The sequence below is a fragment of the Pelecanus crispus genome, chromosome 9 (assembly GCF_030463565.1).
Source record: "Pelecanus crispus isolate bPelCri1 chromosome 9, bPelCri1.pri, whole genome shotgun sequence".
NCBI classification, from domain to species: Eukaryota; Metazoa; Chordata; class Aves; order Pelecaniformes; family Pelecanidae; genus Pelecanus; species Pelecanus crispus.
Window position 1 is genome coordinate 19,603,960 of NC_134651.1, and position 21,731 is coordinate 19,625,690.

The 21,731-nt window shown below is 38.0% G+C and overlaps 1 protein-coding gene across 4 annotated transcripts in view; it reads right to left on the reverse strand.

Annotated features, from left to right (window-relative positions):
- AGFG1 (ArfGAP with FG repeats 1) overlaps positions 1–21,731 on the reverse strand; it is a 38,141-nt gene that overhangs the window by 3,889 nt on the left and 12,521 nt on the right. For 2 of the 4 annotated variants that reach the window (XM_075716276.1, XM_075716275.1), the window contains exons 3-10: positions 13,123–13,238; positions 12,408–12,570; positions 11,217–11,373; positions 5,183–5,302; positions 3,278–3,487; positions 2,227–2,410; positions 1,430–1,509; positions 1,058–1,150 (exon numbers count right to left, since the gene is read on the reverse strand). In XM_075716276.1, coding sequence (XP_075572391.1) covers positions 1,058–1,150; positions 1,430–1,509; positions 2,227–2,410; positions 3,278–3,487; positions 5,183–5,302; positions 11,217–11,373; positions 12,408–12,570; positions 13,123–13,238 — 1,123 coding nt within the window. Of the gene's footprint in view, positions 1–1,057; positions 1,151–1,429; positions 1,510–2,226; positions 2,411–3,277; positions 3,488–4,450; positions 4,523–5,182; positions 5,303–11,216; positions 11,374–12,407; positions 12,571–13,122; positions 13,239–21,731 lie in introns of all 4 variants that reach the window. The other 2 variants (XM_075716274.1, XM_075716277.1) reach the window with 2 other exon arrangements.

The window sequence follows — 21,731 nt, forward strand, 5'->3', positions numbered from 1 at the left end:
AAAGAGCTATTTTGGGCATTAAATAGCTGAATAAGTCTAAGTGCATAATATCTCAAAAGGGACTGAAAACAGAATTCATTTTAGCAGAGGACATGAATTTGATCAATTCAGTTTTAACTCAGCCTGATCAGTTTAATTAAATCTACCTGAAACTTCCAGCAAAGCACAACTCAATGTTAACATGCATACATCAGTAGATTTAAGTCTGTGGAAGTCCAGTTAATAGATAAGAGTGCCAAAATTTAGCAGTGCCTTTGGAGAGGAAAATCAGCATAATCTAACAGTCATCTAAATCAATGTTCAGTGTTTTAAATAAAACTAAAAGTTTGCTTTTTTAAAATGTGATTAAGTTTTTGTCTATGGAATTATGATTCTACAGAATCCTCCCCCAGAAAGTTAATGTAAATTATAAGTGTAAAGATTATATTTAAACATATGCTTTACTGTTACAAAAGAGAAAAATAAAGGACACCACCAACATACTGAATAAGTGGACTGGTGAGGAGCTAAAAGCCCCAAAGCCTTGTCTTTCCTGGTTCTAGCCCCAGCTCTAGTTTTGACAGCTTTCAGGACTTTGAAATGAAGAAAAAAGCAAGTGTACCAGCTTAACAGCAGGGCTTTCAAGATCCCCGATTTCAGGGCAACCTGCGATGAAGCATGTTTAAAACCCAAGGTTATAGTCTTGGAAGGTACCCAGCTGGTAATACACAGACTACAAATAACTGAGGTAGTATTAGAAGATCTTAAAGAGATCATTTTAACTTTTTTCATGGCCACCATTTGAAAACCTAGGATTGGACCAGAAGCAGGAAACTAATGTTCTCAGCCCAATAAAAAAAAACATCACTTCTCTCAAAAAAAAAAAAGTTAAAAGTTGATTTCTTCAGCCTATTCCTAAATATTGTACTCTACATTGAGCACACACACAACATGTCAAATAGACTAGAGACAGATAATACAGAAAACCTTTAAGGAACAAGTTACACACTATGAAAAAAAGAATCCATGCAAGTCTTGAAAGAAAGTTTGTCAAATGCTCAGGGCTTTTTTTCCTAACCTGTTGCTCCTCGGCTATTGGTCTGGAATGGATTTGTTGAAGGTGCCACTGGGGCAACAGGGGCAGCTACAAATGGATTTGTGGAAGGTGTTGCTGAAAGATTAAAAACATTTTATTAAATAAAGTCTTTTAAAAATAGCCAATCTGACTCACATTAAGTTTATATAGCTTTTATACAGATACATAAATACCTAAAATTACATGAAAAATTAGGAATTAATAATAAAATGCTTAATTTGAAATGCATAACAACAGTACTTTTTTGGCATCCTTTAGTAACTTCAATATCGCTAGTGTCAAAGTACAGCACTATCAACTAAAAATTAGTAAGATGTTTCCTTACAGTCTACAAGAGGTGTCAGTAACACATACCTCCAAATGGAGCAGGCACGCTCGAAGGTGCAGGCTGTGTCTGTGCAGTAGCAGCCACAGGTACTGTTCCAAAAGCATTGCTGAAAATAATTCATACGCTCAGTGAAGTCAGAATTGCTTGTTTAACAATTAAATACAACTTACAATTATTGTTGGCATGTAAAAGAATCGAAAAGGAATGCTGATGTGCAGCTTGCAAACTGCAATATAATTCACTGATGCCAGGAATTGAGCCCCTGATTGCTAGGGTCAGAGGCTATAGCCAGTGCTGAGTAATGAAAAGTCCTCTCCACCAACAGCAGGAGAAAAAATATTGAACAGAGGCCATCAGCATAAAGGTTGCAAAGTAGAACCTTACGGGGCACTTGCAATACCAAGCAGAGCTGTAACAGGCATTTGGTACTTATTACTTTAACGATCTAAAAAAAGAAGTGGTTGGCACCATTTACATTATAAGTATCTGACTTTTTTTTTTTGCCAGGGATGACGCTATGACTTTCAGTATCCATGCAAATACTCTGTACAGGAAAGTGTTACCATCTAACATGTAATGATATGAAAGGTGCAGAGAACATTCTGCTCACAGAAGGTATTCTGAATTTTATCTTACAATATCCTATCAGACAGTACTGCTGGTGTTCTAAAACAAAGGGTGCAGTTTCAGTAGTACCTCTAAACTCACTGAACATTTCCCCATTTAGGTAAGAAGTAAAACCAGATCTGAGAAACAACTTTGAGCTACTTTTCTGCATATTGCCGAAGTCAATGCAGAAAGTCAGCTACTTCTAACAAAGTACCTGCTAACGTTACTGGTGGACGTATATGCGTTACTAGAGGTTGCTGTGGAGCTGAACACGCTGTCTAATTCTGCTAGAGCCGCGTACTTGTCTGAAGATGCGCTTGACTGATTTGGGGCCGACAATGCAGGACCTGCTGATGCTGACACTACTGTACTGAATCCACTTCCTTGCTCACTACCACCTAGAAAGAAACCAGATTAAAAGTGATGAAGATGGTTTCACTTCTGCCCTACCAATGTTGAGAACTAAATGAAAGTTTATGAATGGTTTAAGTTTCAGACTTAAAAATTAAATATGCACTAGGGCATACAGGGAAAAAAAAAAGACACCGATGTTTAAGAAGCCATTAGCTATTAGCCAAGTGTGATGCTTCTATAGATATGCTGCAGCTCCAGAGAGCCTCTGGTTTCCCTGGAAAATAATGACTCAATGCTACCATCATTTTCAACTAGAAAATTTAATAAAACACATACCCTCAAATTATCCATTTCAGAACAAAGCTCTACATGACAAACCAACACAAGTTTTTATACACCATTTGAGGAGAAAAAAGTTACAGAATAACTAGGCTTTTTTCCTCCTTAACTTAAAATCCACTAAATCCAAGTATTACTGCTCCTAGTTTATAACAAACTAAAGCCAAATCTTTTTGTAGCAGAGAGGTAGGAAAGCTACTCTGGCAGTTCTCTGCTACAGCTGTAGCTTTCCATTCAAGAGCCTTCACTATAGGTTTTAGCACAAATATGAAATACATATTTATATTTTTATGTATTTTCTTTATTTCAGTAATAATTTTTTTAGGTATTTCAACTTAAGAGTTATTCATCTTGATAGCAAGTAGGTTCCCAAAAAGCAGCCTTCTGATGACATCCTTTTGGAGTGATGTTAGTCTTACATCTTACACATTAAGGGTACACTGACATGAAATTCTACTGATAACTTAAAGAAAGGACATTCTGAAATATGGTTTCTGTTTTGACATGTATAGACATCCTTGTAATAAGTATACACATGCAGAATAAGCACGTCAAAGAATAAAGTTTAATACCTTGCCCTGCGCTGAAGATATTATCTAAATTAGCAAGAGCTGCATATTTGTCAGCTGACTGGAGATTCGGTTTATTCACTGCAGCTTTACTGGCTGCAGTTGCTGTTGTGTTGCTCTGAGAAGCATTGAAGGCTCCAAAATCAGCACTGGAGGACTTGGGGAAGTTATCAAAGTGAGCAAAGTTAGCATTCACTGATCCAGCGCTTCCACCTGTAACAAATTAAGTTAAACATAATCAACACTCCAAAGCTAGAGAAAGTCTCTCCAGCTGTAACTGATGGCACAATAATCCCACCTCTCTGTGGTTACATGAGGCAACATGTTCCCCTACCCCATCCCACACATTTAAGACCCTTTTCCTTCAAAGTTACACTGGGTCATCAGGAAATTTTTTTTTTTTTTTCAGTTTGCAGATGAGGGACAAAAAAAAAAAAAACCCCAAACTTCAACAGCTTAAATCACAGTCATAATTTAATCTTGAAAAACTTTATGCTATTTATTAGCTTTTAAAGTCATTTCAACAATAATATTTTGCTAGAAAAATTAAGTATTTGTCTGAATCTTTAATATTCAAAACACAGAAGCTTCGTTTTCCTGTCATATGTGTCTAATGACTGGCTACTATTTGCATTTACTTAATGGTACAATGTTTAACAATTTCAGATGTTAGTCATCATTCTAAGCAAAAAAACAGTGCCTAGAATTCCAGAAGTAGTATGATTCCATGCCAAGGTTTAGAAAGATAGTTTGGTTCTCTGTTCTCAGATTTCTTAACTACATCCAATCAGGAAAGTCGTGAGGGGGAAGACACAACACAGCTCTTTTTATACCAAGTCTTCATTGACATCAGAGATGCATAAATCAATTTTAAAATTTAACTTAGGTCCACACAACCGAATTTCAGTTCAAATATGAAACCACAAGCTTCCATCTCTTTAGTGTCCAGACAATTTAAATCTAGGCAGGTCACGTACTTAAGTTTAAATGAGTTGTTCCATTAAGTGTATCACATTTTATAACAGTTGGTTGAGGACTCCACTCATAGTACTGAACACACCACTTTCTAATAGCATAATCAAGAAGTTAAAACATATGCAACAGTAGGATTTGAAAGTGCTATACTACAATGGCATAAAAAGAAGCAAGCTGAGTTTTCCACTGCGTGGAACTTACTGTGTACAGCCTGGAGAGGAAAAGCTGAAGTAAATTCACCAAAACTGCAGCTAGATGAAAGCGTTCTGAACGCTGGACAGCCAGAAATTGTGTGTGGGTTAAAGTTAACATAAGAAGGGAGAAAGAAAATTTGAAAAAAAGTTTAAAACGACACCACACTCAAAGAGAAAAAAAGGAAAAGAAAGTCAGTCAGCCAAAGATCTAGACAAACAGCCAGTGTAAGCTCAAGCAGAAGTTCTAAAGCATGATCAAATTAAAGGAAAGCAAAATAAATCTCAGCAATAGGCTCTACACGTGAAGTCAAACATACTGAAGTGTGTGCATATGTTATACATACACATAGACACACACTTCTTTTTTTGGTACTGTGATGTGCTTTTGGATCTACCGAAATACTTCTCTTACAAGTTAAAGAGTCAATTCAATATTTATCAAAAGCAGTATGGTTTAGTCCTTTCATGGTTATTTCAGGTGTAGAGCTAACAAACATAGTACCATAAATCAGACTTCTGAGTAGCATTAGGGGGAAAAAAAGAAAAAAACAAAAGAAAAAAAGAAAAAAAAAATCAACACCAAACAGAAGGAATTCATTTTGAGTTTCCCCAGAGCTTCAGATAGCTTGATTGCATTAAAGCAGGCAGATGCAAGAAATAAACTCAACTTAAGTACCTTCCAACGTAAAGGTAAGGATTATTTCAATTAAGTATTAATCAAAAGTGCTAGGAGTTCTACCTGTATTTTGGGGCTGAAAAGAAGACTGACTTGCTGTGGGGAAACCTCCAAAATTACTCGAGCCACTAGACTGTCCAAATGCATCAAAGTTTGCAAAACCTGCATTTGCAGAGTTCTGCGCTGTAAATTGCAAAGGAACAAAACATGTTAATGGATATGGGAGATAAACACAAAAACAGATGTATTAACTGAATTCATGGTCATGACAGCCTCCAAAGGTTATGTCCTACTTTGTAATTTCTTTCTACATGAAAAAATTGTACACGATACTCTACAACTGAAGTTGTCTTTGAACAAGCTTTAACAAATTACCTTCACAGAGCTGTACCAGTTAACGCTACTTCTCTTCTCCTCACACATGCTACTACTCACAACTGCATGACCTGATGAAGTCCAGTTCAGCTTAACCCTGGAGTGTTTGCAGTGGTGGCTGGTCAGTGAAAACCAGCCAAAAAGTACAGAATACCACATGCACGCCTGTAGAACCCAAACCAGGTATCATTCTAAATGCTAGTTTCCAAAACTAGAATTTGTGGACTAACTGAACATTTCTTTCAGAATAAATGTTAGAAAGTATTCTTTTAACATACTGACAATTTGACTTCCTCATATACAAAGTACTTTTTCCCTGGGTGAATTTAGTTTGGCACTACTTGAATAGTTTTTGCTAGGTTTATAAATTCATTTCACTGGAAAATTCATTTTTTAAAGAAACTAAATCAGAGTACAGAAGTATGGAAAATCAATACCAATGTCAGGAAGATAGCAATCACAGAGTGCGTCCACAAAAGAAAATCCAAGGAAATCTCAAACAAAATTTCAGTTTTTGCCTTCCTTTCATGACATACTATAGGAGAAAATAAAAGTTAACACCCATCTAACTTCAAACAGCCGGACATTCAAGCATCTACAGATTCAACAGGAATTGCGTGCCTAACTGATAAGCTCCACAGAAAGTCTTAAGCATTGTTATAAGCAAGGAGTAAGGGGAAAAAATTTAGCATCTAAAGAAAGCCCACAAAACACCTTCTAGAATAACAGATGCAATACATTATATTTTGGGGTCAGGATTTGTTTATTCCGGAGGGATGTTGCAAATTAAGTATATATAAAAACAATAAATTATATTGGTTGTTTAAGTACTGTTACTTAATAGCCAGATAATGCTAACAAAAAGTTGCATTATTTCACTTAATTTCTATCAAAAAAGCATCTGTACCACAGATTTATAAACTAAAAGGACATGTTAATACAAATTACTGTATTCCACAATGCTGATAATATAAATGAAAGTGCAAGTATCTCCCTTCACAGGGGATACTGGGAGAGAGGGTGAGGTTTGACTCTACTTGATACCACTTTTTATTAGAAGTGTGCATGCATATTGGGTTTACATGGCATGGTTTTGGTAGCGGGGGACTGCAGGGGTGGCCCCTGTGAGAAGAGATCAGAAGCTGCCCCCAGTTCTGACAGCCAGTTTCAGCCAGCTCCAAAACAGATCTGCTGCTGCCCAAAGCTGAGCCCATCAGCAATGCTGGTGGCACCTCCGTGGTAACATATTTAAGAAAGGATGAGAACTACTGAGCAGCAGCTGTGAGAGAGTAGTGAGAAAAATAGAAAAGAAACAACCCTGCAGACACCAAGGTCAGTGAAGAGGAAGGGGGAGGACATGCTCCAGGCACTATGGAGAAGTCCATGGTGAAGAAGGTTGTCCCTGTGCAGCCGGAGGAGGACCATGGTGGAACATATATCCACACTGCAGCCTGTGAAGGTCCCCACATCAGAGCACATAGGAATGCCCTGAAGGAAGCTGGAGCCTGTGGAAAGCCCGTGCTGGAGCAAGCTCCTGACAGGAGCTGTGGCTAATGGAGAGGAGCCCACACAGGAGCAGGTTTTCTGGTAGGACCTCTGACCCGGGCAGGGGGGCCATGCTGGAGCACTCCATGCCTGAAGGACTGTACCCCATGGAAAGGACCCAAGCTGGAACAGTTCTTGAAGAACTGTAGCCCATGGGAAGGGCCCACGTTGAAGAAGTTTGTGAAGGTCTGTATCCCGTTGCAGGGGAGGGACCCCACAATGGAGCAGGGGAACAGCATAAGGAGGAAGGAATGGCAGAGATGAAGTGTTACAAACTGACTGCAACCCCCATTCCCCACCCCCCTGCACTGCTCAGGGAAAGGAGGTAGAAGAGTCAGAAGTGAAACTGGGCCTGGAAAGAAGGGATGAAGGTGGTTTTAGTTTTGTTTTTATTCCTCACTATCCTACTCTTTTATTGATTGACAATAAATTAAGTTACTTTTCCCCAAGTTGAGTCTGTTTTGCCCATGAAAGTTACTGGTGAGTGATCTCCCTGTCCTTATCTTGACTCACAAGGTTTTTCATCACATTTTCTCCACTCATCCTGCTGAGGAGGTGCAGTGAGAGAGCATCTTGGCAGGCACCCGGCAGCCAGCCAAGGTCAACCCACCACAGCATAAGAGTCAACAAGCAAGGTGGGGGGAAATCATCAATGAGAAAGCAAGGTCTTGGGAAAGTTCTGTCCTAAAATTTTCACCTTTACAGTGTGCAAGGAGAAAAAGTTGACACAGAGGAAAAATAGTTTCTATTATTATACTATCTGTATTGGTTCAAATAGCATTCTACAGACTTCAACTCCAAATTCCATAGTTTGAGGGGTTTTTTTTGTTTTGGTTTTAAACCAGTAGCTTTTTAAGAGGAATAGATGAAGAATTCAATTGCACCTTGCTTTAAAATGAAAGTGGTGCTTTAATCCTGATGCATCGATTGGATAGGGGCTGCTTGGAGACTGATGTTTAGTTGACCAAACAGGATTAAGTACATAAATGTCACTCCTAGAATTGTGACAAAATTTTTCATTTTAGCCACTTGCACAAACAGAATACTATGTCAAGAATCTTAAATGAAATATCTTTTGGGTCTAGATTAAAAACTGGAACATAATATATTACAGGCCTCAACAATTTTATTGCATCAGCTGACATAAGAAGTATGATTTGCAAGTGGGCCCGTGTTAAAACAGTAGAGCTGTAAAGACTCTTCCACAGAGTATTCAGATGTTAATCTTGCTTTATTTTACGTGGTAAAGTTTAAACCTATGTAAAAGTGGCACAAAGGTGAAGACCAGGTAAGACTTGTACTTTCCTGTACCTGAACAATATGTAGATTGGCAATTCCAAAATTCAGTTCTCCACACAGAAGCCCAAGAACAACCCTAAGTAAGTTAAGGAACTGCAGTGGATTGCAGATTGGCATAGACTTACAACTGCTGTTGTGATTGCAGATCAATGAGGCAGTACAAAAGCTAGCTGGCTAAAGCCAGCTCAAGTACGATAGCACCAGTCATGGCAATGCAAGCTGCCCCTACAATCTTTGCATAGTTTCTTCTGTGAGGTTCGCACTACCTAGTGTGGAATAAAGGCATGAAACATTGCAAAACAAAAAAAAACCCTAAAATAAAGTCCACATATATTCAATTACAAAAATGAAAATAATTCTCTTGAAGACAATAACTAGGTCATACTGTTTTATTTCTTAAAGCTTCTTCTCCCTTGTTACCTGTGATAGAGTTGTGCTGTGTCACTATGCCTTTTTAAAAATCTTTTGTGCAGGTCTTGTATTCCATTAGTTTACAGAAAGTCTACACGCCAAGAATTTCTATTATTTTGTCGCTATTACCAGTCTGTAAACTACAGACAGAGAACAGTTATCTACCATCATCTTCAAAATCTCATCATTTTGCAGAAGTTATGGAACTTTGTAAATTAAATACAGACAGTAAATGTAAGGTCAGCATGTTTCCCCTTCAACATGCAACAACATCCTGATCCAGCTTAGTACATTAGAAAACTCAGAAAAAAGGAACATACCAAAAGTTGCACTTCCTGCCTAGTTTTCAAGCTTTACGTCTACACTTCACAGATCACAGCACAAGTTTGTTCATATTTTCCTATCAGCTGCTGCACTCAGTTGTGTCTTAACTGCAGAAACAGTAACTTATACTGGAAGACCTTACATTTGCTGGTGCTCTTCAGTGATTTCTTTAGTTAACCATAGTGTACATGAAGGGAAAGAGAGAAGTCCATCCTCCGTACACATAGCTAAAAGCAAGCCCTAAAACAAGAACACTGGACAATAACCTTCAGAAAGTAGTGCTTGACTAAGTGCACGTTCTTCCATCATCTGCTGTAGTGTGCGATTACTAACAAAAGTTACATGTTCATAGAGCTCCTTTAGTGAGCATTTAAAATTGATTTTTTGCCAATGCTGGTGGACTGATCAACCCCCCTTGTGTTCCAGAGGGACGAGTTTAACATTTCATTATTAGTTTCAGTTAACGCTACCCTGTGGTTACTGCACACAGAACAAGCTTTACAAGTGTTTTACCCTAGCAAGTCAGAAAATACCTTCAGATAAACCAGTCTGCAATACACATTCAGTTATCGCATGCTCAGAATTAGATTTTTGTCTTTTAGAAACTGATTTACCAGCCCTGAAACTGGTTTGGGTTCTAAAAGTTACGGAAAGGAGTCAAGGGAATTGCCACAATGGTTGATTACTGAAACAGAAAACTAGACAGTACAGCTGAGTATTCCTCTCAATTTTGACTTTCAGCACTTATATCAACCAGAAGTTAACAGACTCTTCTGTAAGATTATACGTATTCTGGAGTGTTCATATTGCTTTTTATCCGTTTAGAAATTACCCAGCAGAGATGCAGTGGAGTTTTACCTAGATTTGGAACACAGTATTGAAATATTGCTTTAATGGAATTTTCACCTCCTGAAACCCACAAAGAGTGGCTAAGTGTATATAAATACAGATTCATTCAGCAACAAGTTTGGAAAGAATAAGATTTTAGAAAGAATTAAAGATCTGCAGCCTCTTCAGTAACACTGTACAACATTGGCCTGTCAGCACAAGTTCTCCCAGTTAAATATACCTCCAAAAAGATGATTAACATGAAATTTTATGTTAAGGATTTTACAAAATACAGTGCAATGGCAATTCTTATTCTGTATTACTGAATTCAGCCAATTATTTCACAACTTTTTTTTTTTAAAGTTAACTTTGAGAAAGCCTTGATACTTTGCTCAGTTCCTCAGGTGTGCCTTAAGTCCCCTCCATCACAATTCCTCTCAGCTGTTAACAATTTCACAACTGATTTGCAAGAAATCTCTCATTCTTGTTGGCTTAGCAGCATCACAGTTTCTCTCAGAAAAACTGGATGAAAAGCCCATTCAGACAGGGCAGGCAAAGGTACCTTCCCGCAATTACAATGCAAGTTAGCAACAACATACTTCAGTGACCACAGAACCAACTTTTTCTTTAGGATAGACTTCTATGGCTCAATATCTTTGGCTGAAAATAAACCCTGAGGGCTCAATATATTTTACTGAAGTCACTCTTCAAGAATTCAAGGCCTACCCCCATCTTTAGTCAATACATACACTCAAAGCTTGTCTTTTTCTTCCTGAAACTACAGAATACTACCCACATGGGTAGTATTCAGTTTTCAACTAGACACACACACACAAAAGAGGAGGTCATTCTTTAAACTGAGGAAGCCTTTGTTTTTCTTTTAAACAAATTGACAATTATTGTCAATGCATTTGAATTCCCTTGAAGTATCTATATCTGCTTTCTTTCCATGAATGCTCTTCCTAATAATTTTCAGAAAGAAAACCGAAGGTCTAATATCAGCTTCTCCCTACATTCTGTTACTCATCCTCTCACTCTCTCCCCCGAAGAATTTAAGTTCTAGTAGTAGGCAGAAACAGTCTAATCATACATGTCATAGAAAATAGCTATAGCAACTCCCACTTCAAAAAGCAGCATTATCAGCCTTTCTGTTCTCAACCTTTCTTTATAAAGATCTAAAGGAAATCTTGAGCAATACAACATTCTCAAGGCACAGAAATTACATATACCTCATGAAGAAATTTACACTAAAGTAATCAAAAATTACAGCTACACTTTATACATTTAAAAGGGATACACTGCGCAGAATACTTACCTGTATGACTGTTGAAGTGTGCAAAATTAGCAAAATTTGCTGTAGCAGTTGACTGAGGAGGAGCAGCAGCAAAAATATCTGAGCCAAGGTCACTGAGGAGGTCAAATTGTTTCTTTTCTTGTTGCTGCTGTCCTTGAGATCGAACTACAACAGGAGACTACAAACAACATTTCAGTTAGGTAATACAAAAAAGCCAATATTTTACCAAACTGACTTTTGCAAAATACTAGGAGAATAGACTAAGCATATTTCTTTAACAAGCCATTTATTCCTGAAGTTTAAGATGCTGTATACAGCACAGACCCTCCTCCTATAGTATGAGGAAGACAATCTATTCATGCTACTATGGTGGCTTTTAAAGGAACTCCACAGCAGATTTCCATGGATTAATAGGGCCTAGAAGAATAAAGTAGCAGCATATAAGCAACTTCAAAATTAGGTATTTAAAACTGCAAATACTGTACAAATGCAAGCATTAAAAATCTTACAAGTTGGAAAATAGGTATTCACTGCATTCTGAAAAAAATTTTTAGAATTCAGTATAGGGAGAGCCAAACCAAAGAATTTCATAGCAAGGCTGCAAGCTGCAAATTTCTACTGTTGGAGTTTGAAGAGGCCCCTTCAAGAGTTGCCTGTATCCCAAAGGTAAAACAGTTTTTCAAAAAATCCTGTCTTCCATCCAAAATCTAAGTACATAGTGTTGTTTGGCTTTACGTAACAGCATACAGACATCCCTGAAAGCCACTTGATAAGACAGCTACAGACCACATAGCAAGTAATAATGAACATGCATGCTTGTCATCCACATATTCACTACTAATCTCACGGTTAACAGTATCAGCCATTTTATTGTCTTCAAAGAAAAAAACAAACATGGAAATATATCATATTAGGTTCAAACTTTAGAGATGTTTAAGCAAAAGACAGTCATAATTAAACTTGACAATCACACTGGAAAATTCTGCTTACTGAACATAACCATTAAAAAAAAAATCAATTTGGTCAATAGAAACAAGCTTAATTTAGAGCCTGATCAGCAAACACCTGTACACTTCAGCAAAATTGTCTTTAGTGTTGTCTTTAGTGATCATATTACTAGGTAACAGTTGCTACTGCAAGAATTCTTGTGCCACTAAAAGAGAAAAAGTATTGCTGAGCAGTTCTGTGCTCTTCAGCTCTGTCATTACTCACTTGGCTAGGTGTGCCCTTGTTTAAGTGCAGTGTGGGTGCAGCTTCTCCCAAGAGAGATTTGAGTGGCTTCACCTCAGGTGTGCTGCTTGTACTACTAGCAGAAGACCCCGATATGGATGCATGGACTGATGCCACCACCTTTGCTTGCTCTGGAGGAACATACCTACATTCAAAAAGAGCAATGTTTTTTTTACAAGTTTACCATGAAAAGTTCTGCTCAACATTCATAAGACTCAAGTGTGAGAACTGGTAGATCTCAGCTTTGCTATTTTAACCACTGACCCTGCAACAAATTCTATCAGTAGTTTGCAAAATACCCGTTATTTAAAGAAGCCGGATATTTTTTTTAAAAAATGGACTAGGAATTCCAGGTCATCAATATTTTATAGCACTTATTAAATAAAAACCACACGTGCCTTCCACCTCCCAATAAAAGCCTGCAAAACCCTTACTTTACACTGTTGTTGACATCCCCTTAAGCCATTTCTGCTCCATCGATATGAACTACACACTGAAAAACTTCTTTAAATAGTTTGTCTTCTCTGCTTCCTGTATGAGCTCTGAATAAAGTCCAGAAATCATTTCACTCTACAGAGCTGTGCAATCTAGTCTAAAGAGCACACAAGAAGGAAAGCACACTCAAGAATGTGAGGATAACAGTCCATCTTCACTTCTTGTCATAGAGGCAATCTTTATAATTGTAAAGCTATCTTACCATCTTTTCTTTTCATATTTTTCCTGTAGAAATTCCTTTACTTTCTGTGGATCCCTGAAGTCCGGAATTGCTGATGATCTATCATCAAATAGGCCTAGCCAAATCTGTTTGCACACCTTATTAAAAAAAAAAAAAAAACAAACCACCATGGATTAATCAGAGAAAAATCTCTTAATTCAAAACCTATTTAATTTTACAATTGTTAATATATCAAACCATTAAAAAGTGCATGGCTGCGCATTTTTTGTTCCAGACTGAGCTGCTTTAACAACTGACTGGCGCACCATGTACTGGTCTAAATCCTTAATGTTGAAAGACCAACTATCACAGCAGGGCAAGCAATTCCTAGCATCCAATTTCACCATCAGATACTCCAAATATTTTGTAGAAGCATTATGTACCTATGAAGGGGCAAAGCACCCGATTTCTGCTAGTGATCTTTAAAACTCTTCTCCTTCACCTAATTCTACACATTCCCATGCCTATACTTCAGGGTTTAAACAGTTTCAACAGATTCCATATGCCATAAGCCCCAGATGGTAGCTTTTAAAGGATCTGAGGTTTAGTATTTATACTTATGATTACTATTTGAGTACAGGAACTTTTTTTAAACAGCGTTTCTTACCATGATGCAGTTTCTATGGTATCATATGTATCTGAGTGAGGGTATGAGAAGGGGGAAAAGTACTCTTGCTGTGCTTTAATTTTCTAATTGTAGTTGTGAGCGAGCAAAAGTTGAAGCAATTGCAAAATGTTCAGCTGCAACTCCTGACCAAAACAAGAGGAAATCTGACTGTTCTCAAACTAAACAAGACACGAGTTGTCACACTTAAAACATTTTCTTTGAGCACTTAAGACTACTCTGCAAGTAACCTGAATATGCACCCAAACAATACACCAAACATTAGCTACCCTCTAAAAAGACTGCCATTTTAGAACAGGTTTCCTCCAGAGAAGTGGAGTCAAAAAAGCTTTGTTTTTATGATGCATACCCTTTCTTCCCATACCCTTTCTGAAATTATCCTGACCATCCCTCTTACATGTCCCCTACAAATGTTGCCCTCTATCCCTGCAATAGCGTCAGGTTTTCAGTGTTGTCCCCATGACCTTCAGAGGAAGCACATGCTCCGACAAGCAAGAGCTGCATAAACCGACTGCCCTGAAAGCTGACAAATCAAGGTAGAAGCTGTGATACTTCCACTACATCACCTTCCTCAGAAAGGCTTTCTTCTTCTTTACCTGGCCAGCTAACTTCACCAAAATTGTAGCAACTTAGCATCTTCAGGAGCACTAGATGTCAAATGTGATAAATCTTATATGTAGTTTCAAAGATTGCTCAGGAAAGATTAGACAGACAGCATGTGTTTCATCAAGCGTCTCAATTTTATATAGCCTACTTGCATGTCCAACACTCCACAGTCCTTATTGTAATCTACTGGATAGGGACAAACAACAACAATGGGAAACAGATCTAACAATCAAAGGATAGCTCTAAATTAGTGATTTAAATACTCATCTAAAAATAAGGCCAGTAGTTCCTACTTCAAATAAACTCAGCTATTCAGCATTCATTCAGCTAGTTACTCCACAAAAGGGTTACATTTAAAGGACTGATCTGAGTTTGCAAATTTAAACGTCATTATTTGCAGTATGGTAGATGAAGTGAAACTGAAGGTATTTAATACCTCTTCATACAAAGTTAGAAGACAGAAATTTAGTCAAAGTCTGTTCTAAAATAATAGCCAGTAGCATGAAGCACTGTTTTAATAGTAGCAATTCATTCGGCTATTTACTCCACAAAAGGGTTACATTTAAAGGACTGATCTGAGTTTGCAAATTTAAACGTCATTTGCAGTATGGTAGTAGATGAAGTGAAACTGAAGGTATTTAATACTTCTTCATACAAAGTTAGAAGACAGAAATTTAGTCCAAGTCTGTTCTAAAATAATAGCCAGTAGCATGAAGCACTGTTTTAATAGTAGCAATCTTTCACATAAACACTACTTTTTGCTGACAAAATTTATAAAGTCAGAACATTTATGAGTATAGCTTTAAATATCTGCAGTGGATAGTCTGATACAGGCCAGCAATAGTATTTCTGCACTTAGATTTGTGAGTATAACTGTACCAACTAGTAGGCAATATGATTGCTAGGAGGAAGAGAAGTCCTGTTTATGGCTAGTTACAGAATACCTGGCAGCAGGAGTTGGTGATGTCCCAATCTACACAGTCCCATGCCACTTCCCCCCCGCCCCCCCCCCAACTTCAGTATTGGAAGGAACATCAGGAAACACTGAAGAAAAGAGTAAGTTGTGCCTAATTTCAGAGAAGCAGAAAGACAAGTGTTAGAACAGCCCCTACTTGATCCTGCATCTACCAGAGTAACACTCAGGGCTGTACCATGATGATCAGTTTGCATCCAGCCTAAGATGTGCTGGTGAATGAAAGAGGAGGTCCTCTTCCCCACCCATACCAGGCCATTAAGTTACTCCCCCTTTTCCTACCACCCAAAACAAGTCAGATCAAAGAAACTCATCACAATTACCATGTCACTAGTACCACTGAAACCTGTACTGAGATCAACTCACAGCAACAGTCAAACCACAATCCAGTTTTTCACCTTTCTCCCTCCCAGTTTTCTGCTTCATCTTCACCCTGAAGTGCATAAGCATCGGGGGTGGGGGTGGGACACCAACCAAAAAACCAACCACCTCTGTGTCAAATAGTCTCAAGCCTCCCTGACCACTACAGACCGTTTCTAGGAGAAATGGGAAAAGAAGGTCCTGTGTGACTTTAGATCATTTCCCAGCTATGCAGCTATAGTAGATAACAGTTCTATGAATATGCAAACAGGTACGAAGGAGGACTGTGCTGTCCAAACACATTGTTGGTTTACAATGATGCAAGCTTCCTGAAGGTGTCAATTCTTGCATTGCATTTCAATTTTTGCAAACCTTCAGAAAGCAGGCTTCCAAAAGCATTTCCTGGAGCAACTAGTTTCTTCTAAATACTTAACACAAGAGCAGTTAACAACTGAAATATGCCTTAAGTCACTATTATAACTTACTTAATTAAACCTGCGAGGCACTCTTTATTGGTTCTCTGTTACTGGTAACAGAGAGAACAGCATTACTATGGGCAACACACAACCACCAAGCAAACGAACCTAGACTTCGTTGCACATGCTTCAGCAAGAAGTTTTCATTTTAACAGAGTTTGACAGCAGTAGCTATACAAACACAGGTTAAAACATTTTCTTTACCACACCACAGATGCAAATTAAATTTCACATAAGTTTCTTTAAGAGTTCTCAGAGAAAGTACAGTTTCTTAGAAGTGTTAAAATACAGACAAGTCCTTTAGAAAGCCATATTTTAAAGCTTTAATATCACACAAGAAGCTATTAAAATGCAGTTTTGTCTGTTTCTGTGTGACGTACCACACAATGCTTTGAACATCAGCTGCCGTTCCAAGCAAGCATTCAGAGCACAATAAAAGGCCCGTTGTCTTTCCTTGTTTGCTGGTGACCTGTATGCTCTTTCTAGCTATACTTTTGTTACTATCATCTGACTTGACAGTGAGCCACAATACTGCATTGATTATGCTTCAAGTGAGCCATAATACACAATTTTCAGCTATCTACAAAAAAGAAAATGGTAGTGTGCTCTGCAATATCATAGGATGAAATCAAAATTGGAAATTAAAATTTAAAAAATTGTCAGAGACAGAGTTTGCATCATCATACAATTTTTTTTTAAATAGTTATCTTTCCATAGTCTTAAAATAAGCCACTAACAGTACTGAATCTTGTGCAAAGAAAAGTTTGCTGTGAGAAATGTGAGTATTTTTACTGGTCGGGCCATCACATTTTTTATTTTAAAGCTATTTAAAAGTTATTCATGATAAAGATCAAGGAAATTTATGCCATACAACTTGCTGTTAAGTTATGGTGAGGAACAATCACTCAGCATTTACATCTTTGTTACTCTGATTATTCCCCACTAATCACAGCTTTTAAATCCACTATCTGAATTTGACAGCACTTGAGATACTAAAAGCTTAATTGTAACAAAAAATAAAAATTAGTGGAAGTGTAGAAAAATCAGATTGGCAACTTCAGTTGCCAATACTTCAACATGAGCTTCAGTTCTAAGTTCTGCCTGGCCTGACAGCTGCCTAGGCAGGACACCTGAACAAATTAGCACACAGTTATTTACAGCATGTGCTGACTCTTGCCCAGTCATTACTTGCAGGACACAGGAAAAAAGTGCAAAAAGGTAGTAAAGGGCATATAAAACTACACAAAACCAGGCTTTAAGCAACTAGTTGCTCTACTGAACACAAAGTTTTCTTCTTAGCTTTCTAATACAACCTTACTATTTGAGGAAAACAACCCAAGGAAATAATTTTCAAAAGAAGCAAAAATTCAGAACAATATATGCTTTGACAAATTTGAATTTGATATTCCAAAGAGCACGTATTTCCAAATACCTCTCTACTCTAACTACTCCATACATAAATCAGACTTGCAGAGCTGATTCAGAAAATGCTACTGCCCAAGTTTCATGATACATCTTAAGCTCCATTTTAACAGAATTAAAACTCATTCCTTTGCTTTTTCAGATAATACATGAAGAAGCATCCCAACTTACCACAAAGTTACACAACATTACTATTAAGGTACTGGGCCTAAAAATTCTATGGCTTTCTGAAATCCTTCTATATCACACTGTCTTCTCAGGGATACTCTGGTTCAGCCGTTTAATATTAATATAGCTCTTTCTGCAACAGCAGCACAAATAAGCCTCCGCTCAAAAGCTCTGTGCATTCACCAAAAGCCTTGCTATACTCCTGCTTTTGATAACCAAAGCTCTATTAAACAAAATGCTCTGCTTAGAGGAGAAGAGCCTGGCAAGCTAGAGCCAAGAGTAAACATTCAAGTTATGTGGAAGCCCCTAGAAACAGTGGAACATATCCAACAATCCATAATCATTGTCCACTGTCCCTAAAAAGTGTAATTAGTCCACGTCCCACTGGTTCACCAATGCAGCAAGAAGGGAAAAAAAAAAAAAAAAAAGACAGCACTGAAGTCGGAATGATTAAGCATATACAGCATTTGAAAGTCTACTTTTGTTGAAGGGTTGACAGAAGCAAGACTTTGAAGTTTTGCCTGCCTCTACTACATTGTGGGAGCTGCAAAGTAATAAGACAAAGTTTTATCTTGTCAGGTAACAAAAGTAGAAAACAAAATTCAGTGGTTATCTTAATGAAATTTAAAAGTTCATAAGAATTCTTTTACAACCAGTTTGGGAAGAACAGTACCTGTTCTCTGCCAACAAGCCCCAATCCTGCAAGGGATGTCATTAGACATTTGGCAACTAGACAGTGGGAAGTTCAGAATTAGATCAGTAAGTACAGCATGAAGCAAACAGGGGAAGAGAATCACAACCAGCTTCAACCTACTCACCCCGACCTAAATAAAAACCCAGGAGGTAACAAGGCAGAAACTGTGAGTTACCGTAACTTAAATATATCTTTGAAAGGAGAAATTGGGCCAAGTGCATATTGTACGTTATAATAAAGTCTTTACCTATATTTCTCTTCATACCATTGGTTTCCCTGAATCTGCACTCAACATCTATTCTATTTGAGGGAGAAACTGTTTCTCCTAGAATAACTGCATTTACCTATCTTGTTTTCCATACACTACTTACATTCATAGTTCTACAGTTTGAGTAATTACCTGTGTTTTCAGCTTTAACACAAAGGAACAAAGAACTCATCCCATTCATTGCACATCTGGTACTCTACAGAATAAAGTTGACCAGAAAGGCTTCCGGTTTAAAACCCAGCCTCATAGTAACATTTCACACTTTCAGGAGTTCCAGGCAGGGCTCAGAGGCTAAGAGGAACATGAACATACCCGTTTTCCACAAAAGTTTAGCTTTTTCTTCTGCTTCTAGGTTTGTTGTCATATTTTGAGGTTGTGTGTGTGTGTTTTTACAGAGTTGGGAAGGTGGAGAAGGACAGGCACACTAAAAAACTGCTAATGAAGAAAAAAAACCTCTGCAGTATCCATGAAATTTTGCAGAAAGCCTGAGACAATCTGAGATTTCAGTTGTTTCTATTCCAGTGTTACATATTTCAACTACCGAACACCACTTTACCGTGTCATAACTATTTCACTGATACAGATCTCCAGTGTGTGTGTGGGAAGGCGGATATGGGAGAGACAAAGGCCTTCTGCTTACACAACACATTGAGCCACCACATTTTACAAACTCCTGTTAGCATAGTTGTGCTAGTTAGGAATAATAAAAATTCATTTAGGCCAGCAAAATTAAGTTTTTGTTCATGAAGCCACCTTCTCTTGTATGCAGTGAAGGCAGCACAGCAAGGAAAAGCTATACTAGGACATGTACTTCTGCCAGTAGAAGCTGCACTTCAACTAGAAAAAGCGCACTACTAGACCTACAGCAATAGAGCACTTCTTGTTTAGACCCAGACATACCATTGCATAGGAAGATTACCCATGTCAGTCTAGTTTAAAAAGCTCGGAGATATTACCTTTCAGGAATCTGGTAAATGCCAAATTAGATTTCTTCTTCTCCCTCTCCCCCTCCCCCACCCCCCCAAAAAAATATCCTCAGTTATGCACCAAATGTAATGCTGACAGTGCAAAGAGCTACAGATTACCACACAATAAAACTATGTTCCAAAACATAACACTCACCACAGGAAGAAAGATTTGGAAACAGTTCCCTTATGTAAGCAAGTTACAGCTTTGTTTAGTAATTCAGCATTTCTGATGTCAATATTATTCATTAATCTCTGTACATTAAAATAATTTTATAGAGCCAGTACACTCATTTCAAAGCCCGTTTGGGTCCAGAAGCTATAGCTGCTTTCAGAAGCACAGAGTCCAAGCTAGTAAATCCTGCTAACAAAGACATTGTTCTATACACAATCAGCTCATGTATCTCTATATCGTATTAGCAGAACCAGGGATGTACTACAAGGACACCTGGACTGCACAGCTCATGCTGTCAGGACTCATCAGCTCCAGCTTAGTACTGCTCTTTCCACTCCAGGGTTTCTAGGCCACATTCCATAGTAAAGGCAATTTTAGGAAAGCATTTCAGTCAGGCCAAACACCGGTTCTGAACCAGCCCCATACCGCTACTAGTTCCGCACTTGTAGGTTCTCCTGGAATCTCGAATGCAGGAAACTGGTAGGAAACACTTGCACAGGTGCTATCAAGAGTCAGGAAGACTGGCACAAAAACAAAATTAAGCACCAATAAGCTAATCCCAAGCAGCTGAGCATACCCCCATAGCATTCTACTTATTAGCTCAGGTAAACATCTTTGCCCCCAGATCAACACACATTTTCCAAATACAAGACCATCCAAATAATTTTCTTCCACCATATGCATATTAGAATAGGCTATTTGGAAAGGTTATAAAACATATGACAATTTTCAAAAGTGTAGCATAAAAATTAACTATGTAACTGGTTTGCCTCATAATACTATATTTCAGCTTCAGGGGAAAGCTTCTGAATAAATATTCACAGCTATAATGGCAACATGAAATGAGTACCACCTCCACTTTCCGCAGCAAGTTCACTTTCTACTATCATAGCACTACTGAATCAGAGGCCTAATTAACATTAGCATCATTTGATCAGGAGCATTCAAACAGAACCATCTCCATACCACTCTCTCCTCATTATTCCTAACATGAAAATACAGTGTGAAAATACCTCACACAGCTCTTCATGAAGAGAACGAGGAAGGGGAAAATCCTACCCAGTGAGTCAGAATTGCCTTTACCCTTCAAAAGGGCTTCAGAAGGCACTTGAGGAATATCAGCTTGAAGATGTCTCCATTCTTGCTGTAAAAGTGAGCTAACCCCAACATTAGCAAAACCAGAGTCTGGATGTCTGTTTATACACGCAGATGAGTAATCAACACCAAAATACAGATGTCTTCTAATACAGTAAGACGACTTAAATCTGTACTGATAGCAGTAAAAACTCATCCGAAAAAAAAAAAAAAAGTCACCCGTGCCAGAATGACATTCCTTGGTGGTGTATATACAGGGAAGGAGACTGGTGTCTCACACCTGAAGAGAAGGTGCTCTGAATAATCTCTTCCCAAAGCAGTCACTCTGTTCACTTTGTGGAAGCCTTTTAGTAACTGAATGTTTTACCCACATGTGCCATGAAGATGGCAATTTATGACAACTGGGGAAAAGTTACTATTTCATACAATAAATTGACCTTATAAATACTCTTTGAAGGAGAGTGGAAAACTACTTCCTCTAAGAACAACTCACCACCTTAATAACTACCTTATCTCAGGGAATTTTTCTTGCTATTTTCCTTTCTATTCAGAATAAGGTCCCTATTGTAGACCATAATCTACTCATCTGGAAGCAAGAGAGCTTACCACAGAGGCCTTGGCCATGTTGGAGAAAGACTGGGAGGACAGAGTGGGAATGAAAGTATTTTACAAATTACAGAAAAATGAAAGTTAAACATACTAGACTACAGAAAGCTGAGGGGGTTTTGAGAGAGAGACAGCATGCTGCAAAACTACAACAACCA